Consider the following 17031-nt stretch of genomic DNA (forward strand, 5'->3'; position numbering starts at 1 on the left):
ACATGCAGAAATTTTAGGCATGATATGAAGAACACAGAAAATTAATATTGAATATTATGTTCCAGATTCTGTAGTAACTTTTTATACCACACAATGAATAGTCTTAGCTACCTGTCTAATCAGCAGTATGCCCAAACTGCTTTTCTACAAGTCAGTAATTGTCTTCCTGTGTATGTGATCTATGCCAAAATATTTAGCAGGTTTTCTGGAATTTAGCTGTCATTAAGTGAAAACTGGCTTGCTTTCTGTTCTCCTAGGGGTAATATAAGTATAAACAAAGGCTATTGGGAATTCTGATATACATTTTTCCTACCAATAATTTTACTAGAAATAAAAATACAATCACACTCCAAGGAGCATGTGGCATGTACTTTTTTCTGTAGTTATTTCAGCTGCACCATGAAGTACTATAGCAATTCACATTTTGTGGACTGGGGAAATGGATATGCTGAGGGATGGAGGGGCTAGGCCAAGGGCAGACAGCTGGCTAGTGCTAGGGCCAGGATTTGAGCTTCAGCAAAGAGGTAACAGTTCTTAGGAAATTATTTTGTTCTGCCTCTCATCTGGCTGAAGCATTCTGGTTGAGTTTTATTTCTTATTTCTTGAGCTTTGGTATTTGGTACCTTACAACCTTTTGGAAAAAGCTTCAGGCCTTTTTGAGACTTCTAAGTGGCTGCTATCAATGCTATTATCTGATAGCTGAAAGATTCATTTTTTTACCTAGAATCCCCAAACAATCCAATTTACAGGGAATAGGACAAAAACAAAGAATAGAAAACAAAGCAACAACAACAACAACAACAACAACAAAAACCAAAAAACTCAAACCCTACAGCTCTGTAGATCAATATTGGCCGTTAAAAAAGACAATGAACAATATTTCTATCATGGAAGTTAGCAACAATCAGAATAATTTTTCAACTGAAAGGCTCTTGAGTAATCACATAAAAGATAGATTGTATACCTACAGAAAACCACACCCGATTCTATAAACATGTCTACTTCAGTGAGATTCCAAAATGGTCGTAAAAAGGAACTGCAAGCCTCAGCATGCTTTCGAAGGCTTCAAAGTTTTATCTTAGGACAGAAAACCAGGCAATAAAAGTTAGGTAAAATCCCATATTAGCAGTCTCCCTTGCCACAGACTTCAATGCTGTGAAGGCACTTACCAAGAAAAGGCTGAAAATGCTGTGCCTACACCAGCCCCTCCATCAAAAAAGGCAAATATAAGAAGCAAGAAGAATGCTTAAGGACAATTGTGAAAAAACAAAAAGTATGGTGAAAGGGGCCGAGTTGAAATTATAGGGGAATTGAATAAAGTTGGTCAAGTAGCACCTGGCTTCTTTGTTCAACTTTACATGTTTTAGAAGGACAGAATTGATGGCTTATAGAATAGCAAGTCCCTGTTTAAGAGTGAGTGGTATTGTGCTGATGGTCTTCACATAAAGCTAGAGAAGGATCTGTGTTGCATTAACCACTGGACCACCAGAGTATTTGACAACTGTCCTTCAGGTTAAAGCAGCTCAGGATCTTGAGGTTCTTCTCTTAAAACACTTTGTGAACAGGATCTCAAGAGATGGCTCAGTGGTTAAGGACAGTTGCTGCTCTTTCAGAGGATCTAAGTTAAGTTTCCAGCATATAAGTCAGGCAGTTCAACAGCCTCTGACTCTAGTCCTAGGAGCACTGCAGCCTCTGGCCTCCGTCACCACCTACATTCATGTGCACATACCCATGCAGACATATATGCATACTAATAATTAAAAATAAAATCATTAAAATATTCTGTGAACAGAGGGAAAGTCCAAAATAACACAGAGAAAATATAAAAATCTACATATGTTTGTGTGAAATATCAAGATATTCAGGAAACAGTTAAAAAACAATTCTATGAACATAAATACACTTGAACTGGGGAAAATGAATTCATGAAGATAAAAACAGTAAGTCAGTAGGTGTGAAATGTAGTTTTAGTTAATTACAGTCTCACCTTAATTAAGATTCGAGGTGGGGACATAAGGTGCTAATACATAAAGACATATAAATTTACTAAGAGTTACATGCAGGGGTTAGATCTACTTTTTAAAAATTGTTTTAGATTAGAGGCTGTTTCAAAGGCAGAGAAAGCTCTGAGCCAGGACCTTTCTGCATAGAGAGTGTGATGCCACTCACTGCTGGAGTGCTGCAGTCAAAGGACCGGTGGAATTCCATCGAAAAACCTTCACTGGCCCGTGAATGAGATCTTAGGAATTAGTGACTCCTGCAAGGCTGTTCTGAGGTCCCCAAGTTCCTTTTTCAGTTTTAATGTGTGGTCTTTCTTTCTCATCCCCTGACACAATGTGGTGCATTAAAGAGAAGCTAAATGAAATGAATACTAGTAGACCTGAAGTCTTTGTTTTATTTTCAAACCTCATAATTTGGATGTGCTTTGCTTTGGGGATTTTTTTTAACTTCAATTTTGTGTATGTATGTGTGTGTCTGTACATGGGTATGTGCATGTGAGTGTAGTTCCCCTAGAAACCAGAGATGACCACATTCCCTGGAGTCAGAATTATAGGTATCTGTAAGCTACCTGACATGGATTTTTGGAACTGAACTCTGCTCTACTGTAAGAGCAGTGTGCATTCTTAACTGGTGAGCCATTTCTTCAGCCCCGGATGTGATTCTACTAGGAGAATATGCTTATAAGAATTCTGAAGGCAGATTTTGCTGCCTAGAACCACAACAAAAAATTATGCTTTTCAATGATCTGATACAGAGACTATTTCAAGAAATGAGAAAAAACTAAAGGTTAGAATGTTTGATAACAAATCTCAATTGAAAGAAGAAAAATCCACTAAACGCACTGACCTGGTACAGCATGGTTTTGAATGCCAAGTGTCTTAATCTCATGGCTAAATTTTCCTCTGCTCTGCCATAAAACAACCCCTAGGAAACAAACAAACAAAAAATTCTACATTTATTATTAACTTTCTTTGTATCATTCAGTTATTATATTTCAACTGAAACAGAGAAGATAATGTAAACATGGAATCCTGTCCAGGGCTGGTTAGTCAATTAAAAGTTTACCTGCATCAGGTAAGTAACAAGAGCAACAATGCCCAAGATGACTAACATCATGGAGTAGAGTTCTGCATCATGTTTTAATGTAGTTTTATTTTTATCTTCAAACATCTGAGAAGGAACAGAGTTTCTATCAGAAGCTTGGAGGAAAGTGCAAACAGAAAACAAAATGACCTCATTTAAAATGTCCACATATATCAGGATTTCCTACAGGGATTGCAACATAAGGAAAAAACTATGCATTTCTGGGCAAAAAATTACTGTTATTATTCTCTGTTTACTTTAAATATACAGGATAAAATCAATTTACTTTTAACTTCCCTACATTTGCTCTGTAAATGTATTAGACAAACAAGTCTTCTATTATCATAGCATTTTTTCTTTTTTATTATTATTTGACTTTTCCCCCTTCCCCTCCCTGATTTGCATATATTTGTGTGAATTTGGGCATTTGTATATAGGTCAGAGGTTAACTTTGGTAGCATGTTCTTGCCCTCCACCTTGCGGAGGCAGGGCACATCCTCTGTTACTATACTACACACTCTAGGCTAGCCATCCACCAGCTCCTGTCTCTGCCCAGATCTTGCCATAAAGTGCTGTATTACAGATGTGCACTACATTTGGCTTTTAATGAGGGTTCTAGAATCAAATTCAGGTTGTCAGATTTGTGTGGTAAGCACTTTACCTGCAGAGATAGCTTTCTGACCATATAGTATTTTTTCAATGAGATCAGCAGTTTGAATTATTGTTTCTAATAACTTTTAATAACTCACATTTCTTAATTTTCATCTAAAGTGAGATATCTGTATGTGCCCCTAGAAGTTGTTCACAAATTTAAGTACCACACACACACACATTGGCATAGAATGTACCTGTGTATGGGGCTGCTGAAGACAGTGTGGGTCTAGTGATTTCCTGAAGCAGTCCATTCTTCTGGGGCTTTGGCAAAATCCCAAACTCATATTCCCTATCCCTGAGCTGGCTGGTAATAAAAATTTGTCATTGTTTGGACAGGTTGGGAAGAGAGAAGCTGTATCTGTCTCTTTTATTGCGCCAGTGCTTAGGAATGCTGATATAACACTGGAGTCAGAATTAGAAAACAAAGCAATTTCTCTACAGCTCACCCAGCCAGCAGGACCCAGCTGAACATTATGAGACAGCAATGGTTCATTTCCCAGGCACGGGAGCTGCCTTTCCTACTACAGACCCTGTCCGAGGGACGACCCACAGAAAGTTCTAGATTCCCCTTTGTGGATCAATATGCTACAGTTCTGTGTTCTCTTACTATGCTTAAATTGCAAAAAGCATAAACAAATGAGTTTTACTTACAGTGACTAATTTTGCAAAGATGATAGAAAATGTTGGGTGAATAGATCCATTTAGGACAGAAGCCAATGTTCCCAGAACCACAAAAGGCCATTCAGACTTGTTTAATTTAAATATTTTTAATAGAGAAACTTCAGGAAGACTTGTCTATAAATAAAACAAGTTGGTTAAGAACAACATCAGTCTGAGGACATTATGGAACCCAGGGAAGTGAGGCAGGACAAACAGAAGCACTCTGGAACCTAGCAAATACAACAGATGGCAGTGTACAATTGTATTTTCTTAGAAAAATTTACCACTGTTAGTACTAATGATGCACCTCAAACATACTTACATCCAAGTGATGATCTGTACAATGTCAGCTTTGGAATTCCACTCAGTTGCTATCACTAAGAAAGTACAAATTGGGGATGGAGAGACGGCTCCGTGGTTGAGAACCCACATGGAAGCTCATAAACACCTCTAACTCCAGTCCCAGGGGATCTGATGCCCTCTTCTGGCCTCCACAGGCACTGCACACATGTGGTGCATAAGCATGCATGCAGGAATAACAACCATACACATAAAAAATAAAATTAAAAAGTTAAAAAGAAAGCACTTACTAGGTCACATGCCAGGTAGCTAAGAATCGCAAGAAATAACAGAATCAGTTTTTCTTAATCTTGTTAGACTGGATTCAGTCTCATGCTCTAATTGAGGATAAGAAGTCATCAGAGAAAGTGCAAGAGGTCAATGTTTTACTAGGATTTTAGCCTTGAAAGTGTTCCAGTTCGGTTGGGTGGCATGGTGTGAGGGCACGCATACTGTAAAGTGTGCTCAGAGCTAAGACTGAAGTGACGGCGTCACGTTCAGTACATGGGAGGTAGCCAGGAAAGCTGTTATACTCATTACATGTTTGATATTGAATTAATATTTAGTTGTCATGCATTCAGGAATATTTTACTATTGTCATTTTTTAAAAATTTTTGGGGTGCCAGCTTTCAGCTCAGTGCCCCCATTTGCAGTTGTGAGTGACAGTTTTAAAAGGTGGAATTTTATTTTATTTTACTTTTTGTTTTGCCTCTGAGATTAAAAAAAATTCAGGTTTTAAAAAAAGGAGTATTGGTTAAACAATGTTAACAAGACAGAAAAAATAAAATGAAATAAGACAAAATCAAAATGAAAAAAATCTCTGTAAAATCATGAGAAATGTCATACCTAGTATATTATGGATTATAGAACGTCAAGATAATCTGATGTAAAAATATGAGATAGGCATTTTCTGTAGAGACACAAACCAGTCTGATAAATTTAAAAATCTCCTAAAGAATTAAAAATTTCATCTCATCTATTTTTGAATTTTATTGAGTTTTAATTTGCACATAGCCAACTGCACACACGAGTGTATTTTAGGAGTTTGGAAGTAGCTAGGTATTGATGAGACTGTTAACAGTTACCGTAGTTAACACAACTGCTTCCCTGGAAGGTTCCTCCCCTTTGCAAGCTGCTCTCCCCGGATGCCGGTCCAGCCCCTTGCCCTGAACCCACCTATGCCACTCACCTTGTGCTTCTCGCTTTGCAATGGGGGTGCTGCTGTTTTTTATTTTAATGCTTTGAGAGTTTTTAATTTAGCCTGAGCTCAAGTCCTACAGCAGATAAGTGGCTTATAAATACTTTCAGTTTATGGCTTATCCTGTTACTTGAATCTGTTTTATAAGTGGAAATGTTCTTCACACTAATAATGTCTAATTTATTATTATTTTTCTTATCAGTATGTTTTTGATAATATATCTAGGAAATCTTAAAATCATAAAGACTTTCTACTGGATAGTCTCACATAAACTCAATGTTTTTACATTAATAAAGTGTGTGTGTGTGTGTGTGTACATGTGCACATGCATGCCACAGGTATATGTGGAGGTCAGAGGTCAACTTTCAGGAGTCCATTCTATTCTTCTACCATGTGGTACTGGCGATTGAACTCAGGTTGTCAGAAGACTTTACTCACTAAGCCATCCTGTCAGCTGGTTTTTGTTTTGCTTTATTTCACTACTGATTTTTTATTAAATGCTAGATGCTGTAAATTTTACTCTGCTGGGTACTTGAAATAAATGAAAATTCCCATGGCATCCATTGATGACATCCACAGTTATTGACAACCTGACAGTAGTTTATTTCTTATATTCACAAAGTAATGTTAAACCTTTTCCAAGGGCTAGTGGGGAAAATTCTGATTTTTGCCCCCTCATTCAGATTAATAGATTTCTATCCAAAGATCTTTTGTGAGCTTGTGGACTATATAATAAAAAACAAAACAAAATAAACTAACATAAAACTAAAAAAAAGCCACAAATAAACAAACAGCAGCAACAATAAACAAAACAAAAAGAATAGCATTCAAAATTGAAAATTATTTTCTTTAAAAATTTAAAAATTAATTTTATTAATTTATTTTGTCCACATGCCTATATGTGTGCATATATGTGTGTGTATGTGTGCATGCACATGTCTGGTAAAAGCAAGCCCCTTTACCTGCTGAGCTGTCTTGTTGGACGGAAAATTATTTTTATGTGTTTATACAAATGAACCTTTAGAAAAATAAAAGTGATAGAAAAGAAGGGGAAAGAATAAGTGTGAATATCAAGAAGATCACATAGTAAAAGGGAATGCATTGTATCTAAAGTGTGAAACAGCTGATTGGCCGTGTCACACAGGGCATCAGGAGGGCTGGGGTACACCATCAGGCAGATAGCCGACAGATGAGAGGGAGAAAGTGGACTGGGAGACAGCAGGAAGAGCCAAGGGAGCTTTAATCTGATTGTCTGTTAGCACTAGGAAGAAGAATGGCTTTCCAGTTTGGGAGGTAACAGTGGGCCCAGGACAGCTGTTGGGGGATTGGCAGCTGGAGGCTAAGGACACTGAAGCCACCACACAGGAACTGGGCAGATGAGGGACTTCTGGTTAGAGGTAACAAATACAAAACAGCACACAGGGCCAGTGGAGAGGGCTGGGGAGAGGGAGAGCTCTGGGGCTCAGGGAACCGGGTGGAGGGAGATGCTTATGACAAGGTGTGCTGGCTGGTTCATTTTTTGCTTGTTTGTTTTTTTTTTCCAACTTGACACAAGCCAGAGCCATTTGAGAGAATCTCAATTGAGAAAATGCCTCCAATAGATTGGCCTGTAGGCAAATCTGTGGGTGCGTTTTCATGTGGGTGGTGCCAGCTCACTGTGGACAAGGCCACCCCTGGGCAGGAGTTGTATAAGAAAACAACCTGAGCAAGCCATGGAGAGCAAGTCAGTAAGCAGCCTCCATGGCCTCTGCTTCAGTTCCTGCCCTGACCTCCCTTCGTGATGGACTACAACTGTAAACTGAAATAAACCTTCTGAGTTCCTTTTGAGCATGGTGCTTATCATGGCAATAGAAACCTAACCAGGGAAGGTACTGAGAACATTCAGCTGTGGGTCTGGAGCCCAAGCTGGGTTAAGAGGAAGGAGTTAAATTGTGACAGAGAAATGACACAGGGTAGGGTAGTGACTGAAGAGAGTACTGAGTGGTGTTGGGGGCAGGGAGGGATAAAGCAAGGTGACCTTTGTCTTGGGAGCAGGGAAAAGTACACCTGGGGACAAGTATCTCTATCCAGGGAGCTGCGTCAGAGGTCGGAACTGTATGTGGCCTCCAGGCTGTTGCAGCAGGAGTGGCCGGTGAAAGAGACATTGAGATTAGTTAGAAACCCCTCTCCACCAGGACTACATGCAGAGAAAGTGGGTAGTATGTAAATGACCAATCAAAGGTCATGATACTGGGCTGGTTGCAATTCTCAAGCTCACTTCCATTCTTAGGTGTGCCTTTTCCTTCTTAATAGTAGGTTTAGATTTCTATGACTATTCACTTGTTGCTGGTCCAGTTCTTTGTTCCGAGACACAAGGACCTGGAAGTCCCACTGGATGACCTCTGGACTCAGTTCAGAACATTTTGACCCATATTTAATCTGGGGTGGCCCTGGTGGTGTATCCCACACTTCAAGATGCTGTCTTAATCCATGGTTTGCCTTCTAGGAAGGAACAGCATATTTTCATAAGATTTTCCCCCTCCCCAACAAAGACCTTTGACATAAATGTGATTCATTAGATGACCTCCTTTGTGCCACAGGGAAAAGAGAGCAAATGTTTTGTGGACTTAATGGTACAGTACTAGTTTATTTTAAGTCAATTATACATTTTATAAGGATTATTTGGGCACTGGAGAACATGTATGCAAGCATGTTGACAGGTGACCCCATTACCTTTTGATGGTGGATGGCTTCCTCAGGCTGGTCAGCACAGGGGGACTTGGTGCTACTCACATCACACAGAGAAACAGAGCTGGTATTTCCTTCAGAGGAACACGTCTTTGACTCCATTTGTTCATCAGCTTTTTTAATATCCTTAAATGAAGAATGTATAGGCTATCATAATGATGCCTTAAAAATACAAAGGCAGGGCTAGGGAGGTAGCTCAGCCGGTAATGTGCTCAGCAAGCATAAGGACCCGACTTTGGTCTCTAGAACTCAAAGTTAAAAAAATAAAACCGGGCATGATGGAATGTACTTAGCATCCTAGTGCTGGGAGGAGAGGAAAGGGTGCCGCAGGGGGGAGCTGGGGTTCGGGAGCAGCTGGAGGGTGAGGATGGGGGGACAGATAGAGATGAGTGGATCCTGGGGGCTGGCTGGCCAGATAGTCCAGCCTGCTTGGTGAGTTCTAGGCCAGTTTCTCCTTTCCTTCCTTCCTTCCTTCCTTCCTTCCTTCCTTCCTTCCTTCCTTCCTTCCTTCCTTCCTTCCTTCCTTCCTTCCTCCCTCCCTTCCTTCCTTCCTCCTCCCTTCCTCCCTCCCTCCCCCCCTTCCCTCCCTCCCCCCTTCCTCCCTCCCCCCCTCCCTCCCCCCCTTCCTCCCTCCCCCCCTCCCTCCCTCCCCCCCTCCCTCTCTCCCTCCCCTTCCTCCCTCCCTCCCTCCCTCCCTCCCTCCCTCCCTCCCTCCCTCCTTCCCTCCCTCCCTCCCTCCTTCCATTTGTTTGTTTATTATACAGTGTTCTGCCTGCATGTGTCCCTGCAGGCCAGAAGAGCAAGCTAGATCTCATTACAGGTAGGAGCCACCACGTGGTTGCTGGGAATTTCTGGAAGAGCAGTGAGTGCTCTTAACTACTGAGCCATCTCTCCAGCCCCCTAGAGACTCTTCCTTAAAAAACAAACAAGCAAACATATCCACACAGGTACACACACACACACACACACACACACACACACACACACACACACCCCGCGCGCGCGCACACACACGCACACACAGGAAAAAAATACAAAGGTATTCTGCTGTGTCACTTGAAAGCTTGTGTGTGCGGCCAGGACCTGAGATCGTAGGAGACAATAATACTTTCCTGGCCAGCAGCCACAGCCCAACTCAGACTGGGATTTCAAAGCAAAATGAATATGTGTGCATTGCGGCTCCTTGAGGAAAAAAATACAGAAAAATCAAACTAATAAAGTTTTAAAATATAGATTAGGGTTATATTCTAAGCTAGATTGCACTGGACCTGGTTTTTCTTTTTCTTGCAATTTAGAAAAATGAGGGCAACTCCAGTGAAACACAGAAGCAATGTTCACCGTCGTCCCCTCTAGTGCAGGGAGCTGGCAAGGGAGAATGAGAGCTCAGCCAGGATGGGAGAAAGATAGGGAGATGGAGGCAGGTCAGGTGGGCAAGGAACAGTGCGCAGGACCACATTCCAGGGATGCTCAGATTCCTCAGCAATCTGAAGAACAGTTAACGAATCACACAAAGCCACAGTGAACTTTAACCAGACTGTCTTGCCTTAACATCTGTAATCACACACTTTTTTATGCTATCATCACCTTTTCTGTTATTTTTCTAGTGTGGAAGAAATCTTTTATTTGGCTATTTTTTTCTTCAGAAATTATTTAATCTGTGGAAATTTTAAAATAGAATTTGACCTGCTTTCATAGTAAAGTTTTCTAAGGAGGAATTCTATTATTGGTTGAAGACAACTTATTTTTTTAAGGAGCTTGCTAGACAAAAGAATGATGAGGATGTGGGTGGGTGTTGAAGGTTTTAAGTAGAGACGGGAGAAAGAAAGATTAAGGGCCAATCAAAACTAAGGAGGTATGAAAACTTCTTATGGAAACCTATTACTTTGTAAGGTAACTAAAATATATATATATATATATATATATATATATATATATATATATATATATATATATATATTTAAAAAGGAGTTTGAACATAAGTACCCTGCATGGGTAAATGAAAATCTTAGTGCCAGGCCTCAAACACCCCCTTACAACTCAAGGAGTCCTCAGAGGCCTCCAAAGCAATACAACCTGTTGACATTGCTCTTGGTTACTCGCCAGAACTAGAGAGTAAGACCATATTGTTGAAGATAAAACATATTTTGATTGTAAGACACAGAGAAACCAAGCTGAGACCGGCCTGAGAAGTTCCTTCCTGCTGGCCAGCTTCCCTAGTACCGGAAGGCTTTATACGGGAAGCTGGGTGGTGGTGGTGGTGGTGGTGGTGGTGGTGGTGGTGGTGGTGGTGGTGGTGGTGGTGGTGGGACAGGGAGGTGGGGTAAAGGCAGCAACAGTCTTACCCAGCACTGGACCCTGAGTACTGCAGTACTGACCTACCAGGCAAGGCATGAAAGTTATTGAGGAACCAACTGCTTTCTTATTGAATCTGAGGCCTGGACATAGGAGGGAATTGTTGTCTAATACCGTAAACATGCTCAAAAGTCCACAGATTGGATGGTCATAAGTCTTAGGAGGGAACATGTGTTGTTAAATGAACATGCCAAATTGTCTTTTAAGTGCTGCTCTCAGTCTTGGCCAAAGAAGCCACCTTCCACAGTGGACATCAGTTAATATGAGACTGATAGCTGGCTAAAATAGCTGAGAACAAGGGACTGTTGGGTGCTTAGCTCTAAATTGGACACCTCAAGGCTCAAGGATGGGGAAGAGAGCTTGAAATGCTGTCCTCTGGACGTGATGTGGCCACTGCATTCACTAACTCCCGTCAGCCATGGTTATCTGAACAACATCAAGCCAGCAAGTTCAGTCGATCCTGCAGGCAGCACTGGCTGGACTCAGTGGGTTGCAAAAACAGAAAGAAAGAAAAGAAAAAGAAAGAACAGTACATGGAGGTGGGCGGGGATGTTGAGGAGTATGTTCCGAAGTTGGGCTGGAGAGAGATGGAGATAGATTTTATACATGTGCAAAATTGTCAAACTACCAATAAAAGACATCCTAAAAAATGCATCTGAGCCAGGCAGTGGTGGCACATGCCTTCAATCCCAGTACTCTGTGAGTTTGAGGCTAGCCTAGTCTATAGAGTGAGTTCTAGGACAGCTAAGGCTACACGGAGAAACTGTCTCAAAAGACAAAACAAAAACCAACAAAGAACAAAACAAAAAAATTGCATCTGTACTGGATTTATTTATTTTTTTAGATTTATTTATATATGAAAAAGAGGGTTTTGTTTTTTGTTTCTTTGTTTTTTTTTTTTTTTTTTTTTTTTTTTTCTGAATGCATGTGCCTGGTGCCATGGAGGTCAGGAGAGGGCATCAGATCCCGTGGAAATGGAATTATGGATAGTTATGATGCATCATGTGAGTGCTTGGAACAGAACCTGGGTCCTTGCGAACAGCTAGTGCTCTTACTCACTAGGCCATCTCTCCAGCTCCTCTGGATCTTATTTCATATACACAAATGCACAAATAACCCCAAATACTTACAGGAATCAACTCAGTATTAATCAATTACTGTATTTCCCTCATGTTAGGGATTAGAAAATAGAAGCATAGAGAATTTAATAAATTTATCCCAGGCCCTAAAAGCGTAGCCTCACAGACTCAGCTGGCAGAGACAGCAGCTCATTCCTCAGCTACTGAGCTGAGCTGAGCTACTTCTCAGGTTTTCTTTCCCTTTCCCATGTATATGTGCTCTCTGACTCTGTCTGTCTGTCTCTCTCTCTGTGGTGTGTGTGTGTGTGTGTGTGTGTGTGTGTGTGTGTGTGTGTGTGTGTGTGGTGTATATGTGCTCTCTGACTCTGTCTCTGTCTCTGTTTCTGTGGTGTGTGTGTGTGTGTGTGTGTGTGTGTGTGTGGTGTGTATTTGTGCTTGTGAATGTGGAGGCCCAAGGTCAACAATGAGTCTTCCTTGATCATTCTTTACCTTATTCATTGAGGCAGAGTCTCTCAGTTGACCCCAGAGAGTGCTGACAGGGTTAGACTAGTTGGGCAGTTGTGTACTGGGATTCTGTCTCTTCTGAAATTATAGCTCCCCTCCCCCACCCCACCCCACACTGGTGGGAATCTGGACTTACAGCCCCACCTACTGGTAGTAATCTGGAATTACAGAGATCTGCCACACTGGTGGAAATCTGGAATTACAGCTGCCCCCACTCCTCCGACATACACACTGATGAGATTCTGGAATTGCAGTTCCCCCAACACTGGAGGAGGTCTGAAAATACAGGGGTCTGTCACACTGGAGTGGATCTGGAATCTGATCCTCATACTCGCAAGGCGATGCCACCTCCCCGAAGTGATCCATCCCCCGTTCTTGGATGTTTTTAGCAGTGTTGGCTTTGTCATCGTGATGGTTATGAACTCTCAGAATGACTAATTTTGACACTATGAGCAGCAGTGGCAAATAGATACACCCAGAATTTGAAAAAAGAATCACTTATTTGTGTGGGTTCATTGAGTATTAAGATCACAATGTATTCTGTCTGAATTGACACAATTTTGGTTATCTGAGAATACTAATCTACTTCAAGGAAGGTGTTAAAATATTTTACATAACTGTAATTTCCCCACATTGTGAAGCCCTTTAACTCAAGGACTAGTAATGGACTTTCAGTTTAATTATAACAAAAACTAAAGATGTGTTACTCCAAAGAAAGCCTGAGTGTAATGGTTCTTAAAGATCTCAAAAAGTGATGCATTTGACCCTCAGTTATGTCCTTTTCTTACTAGTTATATTGGTTTGGAAATATTGAACTTAGTAACTTTATAAGCTGATGCCCCTAAGACAGTGGTTCTCAACCTGTGGGTTGTGATCCTTTTGGGGGGTCACATATCAGATAGTCTACATATCAGATATTTACATTAGATTCATAACAGTAGCAAAATTACAGTTATGAAGCAGCAATGAAATAATTATATGATTGGGCGTCACCACAACATTTAACTGTATTAAAGGGTCACAGCATTAGGAAGGTTGAGAATCACTGCTCTAAGGGATGAAAAATGATACAAATTTAGTGCCAAGCAGTGTCTCACTTTTACTTATTGATTTTTGGTGTTTTGAGACAGGGTTTCTCTGTGTAGCCCTGGCTGTCCTGGAACTCACTCTGTAGACCAGGCTGGCCTGGAACTCACAGAGATCCGCCTGCCCCTGCCTCCTGAGTGCTGGTAATAAAGGTGTGCACCACCATTGCCTGTCTTCACTTTTCTTTTTAAAGGAAATACAGAATATGGATGAATATGAAATAAAATAAAAATCAAGTAGTTCATCAAGTAGACTGTACTTCTTTTTTGTTTCTTTTTTTAGTGTGTATACATGTGTTATATGTAAGTACATGTGTGTGTGTGTGCATAAGTACATGTGGGTGTGCACATGTAGGTGCATGCATGTGTGTATAGGCCACAGGTTAAAACTGAGTAGCTTCCTCTATTCTCCTCTACCTTACTTTTTGAGGTAGGGTCTTTCATTGAACATGGGTTCATAAATTTGGCTAGATTGTCTGGCCAATGAGCTCCAGAAATCTGCCTGTCTCTGCCCATCTCAGAGCTGGAATTTCAAATGGAACCACTGTATCTGGTTTTTACATGGTGTTGGGATCTGAATTTAAATCTTCATACTTGCACAACAGGCATGTTATTGACTGAGACATTGTCCCTGCACCCTCCCCACTTTAACAACAAAACAGCAAAAAAACCCAACCAGGCTGGCCTTGAACTCACAAGGATCCTTGTGCTTCTGCCTCCTGAGTGCTGGGAAAAGGCCTGAGCCACCATGCTCTGTTTAAGATTATATTTCTGACTTATGTTTTGTTTTCATTACTTTTTAGATTATGCTAAATAACACCTTACTTACTGTAGTGGACAAAGTTGTAGTTTTGTTATAAACTTGAAGAATGGATAGAGACTCATAGCTTTCTCTATTTCCTAATTTGTAAAATAATAATCCAGACATCAAAGGTAGGGCCATACAGTTGAAGAAGTGAAATAAACAGGAAAAGATTGAAGTTATTTACCCATAGAAGAGCCTTTAGGGAGAAATCTGTCTTCTAGAATAAGAGAAGCAGGAGAAGAATGAAGGGGATGGCTGGGGCTTCTACGTATGTGCCTTGAGGAAGGAGTTGTGTAAAATACAGCAGCATGGATTCCACCACATGCAGAAATGTGGATCCTGAAGAATGAGGGCTGGCCACTTTATCTGACTGCCCAATATGAGCTCTGTATCCCACCTATGAGGATGTGAATGTATGGAGCAGAGTTTGTGAGTATGTGTGCTCATTCTGCAGACACTTATTGACTTCCACTGAATGCCACACACATGGTCAGGTGTACTCGGCATTTTAAAGCCCTGGCCCTTCTGCCTGGAGTCAAAGAACTTCTAATATCTACCTCTCACTGTCCCTAGTCATTCTCCCGGCACACATCTTTCTGCACGGAAGGCTGATCTTTCCCTTTCAGTTTTGTCTTTGTCTCCACACTGCTATCTCATCCCTCTGGCTTTCTTCTCAGTTTTATCCCCGATTTTGTAGCCTTCTAGTCACTTTCTTTGGGAATGTCCCCATCCGTCCTGCTCCCTACGTCACAAAGAAACATGCAGATGTAACATCCTGTAAATCCTACCTGTGCCATGGCGAGTGAGTAGTACAGCCCCTGCTTGGCCATCAGTTCAGCGTGGGTCCCCTTCTCTGCCACCATGCCATCCTTCATAGTCACAATCATGTCTGCTCCACGAATAGTGGAAAGCCGGTGTGCAACCACAATTGTCGTCCGACCTTTGCTCGCCTGCCAGACAGAAGACGTGGGAAGTAAACAGAAGAGTGTTAGAATTAATCTCTTCAATAGTCAGGACAACTTATTTTTACAGTATTATTTTACCAGGAATCTTATCCTGGGATATAGAAAATCAGAATATTTAGCAGACTAGAAACGGCAGTAGAAATTAGAATATAAAAAAGTAATTTATTCCCAATGTTTTTTTTTTTTAAATAAAAACTGTAGCATCTTAGTACCAGAAAGAAACCTAACAAGAAATTTTTAGTTGTCTAACCATAGAGCAAAGGGGATCTAAGATTTAAACTCACTGTCATCTCTCAATTGAGCATGTTCTTTAACAAGTTACGGCAGACTCAAGGTAAACTTTGTTTTAAAACAGTCATAAGTACGTAGAAAGGTGCACATGGGGCATTGGTAGATGCATTTCAAACTGAATCCATCAGATCACACGGGCAGGTGGCTACCAGCACCTGGACGCCATCACTTGCCTTCGGTCACTGCCACTGCTTATGCACCGAAGGAGACCTCTGTCTAATCCCCAGTACCTCTCTCTGTCTCTCTGTCTCTCTCTCTGTCTCTGTCTCTCTCTCTCTATTTATGTAATGGAATCTGTAGTCTATACTCTTATGTGTCTGAGTCTTGGTGTTCAATATTATGTTTCCGAGACGAACCATTTTGTTTCCCATATCTACACAGTATTTTACTGTTCGGGTATAATTTATCCATTCTTCTGCTAACTGGGTTTGAGTTGTCTTTAGTTTTTTGGTTTTTTTTATAATGTATAGATTCTTGCATGTGTTTATTTAGTGAACAAATTTATAAAGATCTATCATTTGTACACCTCAAAAGGGACTGCTGAGGCATAGGGCGTCCAGTCTATAGAGCCCCTAAAGCAGGAGAGTCCAGGCAGCATTCTATTTACACTAACAGTGGGTTGAATTCCTTTTGTCTGATAGATGAGTACTATTACATCGAAACCTTTATTTACGTTTTCCTAATGGCTAATGAAGTTGAACAACTTTTCAATTGGTTAGTGAAATATGAATGCTCTGTTTTGTGATTGGCCCAAATCTTTTGCCCATTTTTCTTTGGGAGCCATCTTTTTCTTTCTAATTATCAGGAGCTATTTACATAGTCTAGTTTTGGGGACTTTGTGAGAAGCTGTGTATTATTATAACTATTTCTTTCATGTATGTGGTTGTCTTCTCACTCTCTAAAAGCTGTCTTCCAATGACTAGGAACTTCCTATTTTAATGATGTCCAATTTAGTGACTCATCTCTTTTCTAATTGTGACTTTTGAGTCCTATTTCAGAAATATTACCCTCTGTCACATACAGATGTTTTTCTGTTTTATCCTCCAGTTTTTATTATTGTGCCTTTCATGTTTAAACCTTTAATTCACCTGGAATTGATTTTTGTGCATGATGTCATTGTTAGCCTTTAATTAAATGAGTGTTCTAGTGGCCCTGCTGTAAGTAAGGTGAGATTATTCCAGGTGTGTTTTTGTATTGTGCATTATTCTGTCGTCCAGGGCACCTGTCACTACACCACTGATACTCTGTGCTAACTGGCATAAAACTGAAATAGTTTTGTGATCTAGTA

The 17031-nt window shown here is 40.7% G+C and overlaps 1 protein-coding gene across 1 annotated transcript in view; it reads right to left on the bottom strand.

Annotated features, from left to right (window-relative positions):
- Abcb5 (ATP binding cassette subfamily B member 5) overlaps positions 1 to 17031 on the bottom strand; it is a 90508-nt gene that overhangs the window by 34857 nt on the left and 38620 nt on the right. The window contains exons 14-18 of the mRNA XM_037211011.1: positions 15276 to 15437; positions 8648 to 8788; positions 4390 to 4533; positions 3067 to 3171; positions 2848 to 2925 (exon numbers count right to left, since the gene is read on the bottom strand). Of these exons, the coding sequence (XP_037066906.1) occupies positions 2848 to 2925; positions 3067 to 3171; positions 4390 to 4533; positions 8648 to 8788; positions 15276 to 15437 (630 nt within the window). The remainder of the gene's footprint in view (positions 1 to 2847; positions 2926 to 3066; positions 3172 to 4389; positions 4534 to 8647; positions 8789 to 15275; positions 15438 to 17031) is intronic.

This window comes from Peromyscus leucopus, chromosome 14 (assembly GCF_004664715.2).
Source record: "Peromyscus leucopus breed LL Stock chromosome 14, UCI_PerLeu_2.1, whole genome shotgun sequence".
Lineage (NCBI taxonomy): Eukaryota > Metazoa > Chordata > Mammalia > Rodentia > Cricetidae > Peromyscus > Peromyscus leucopus.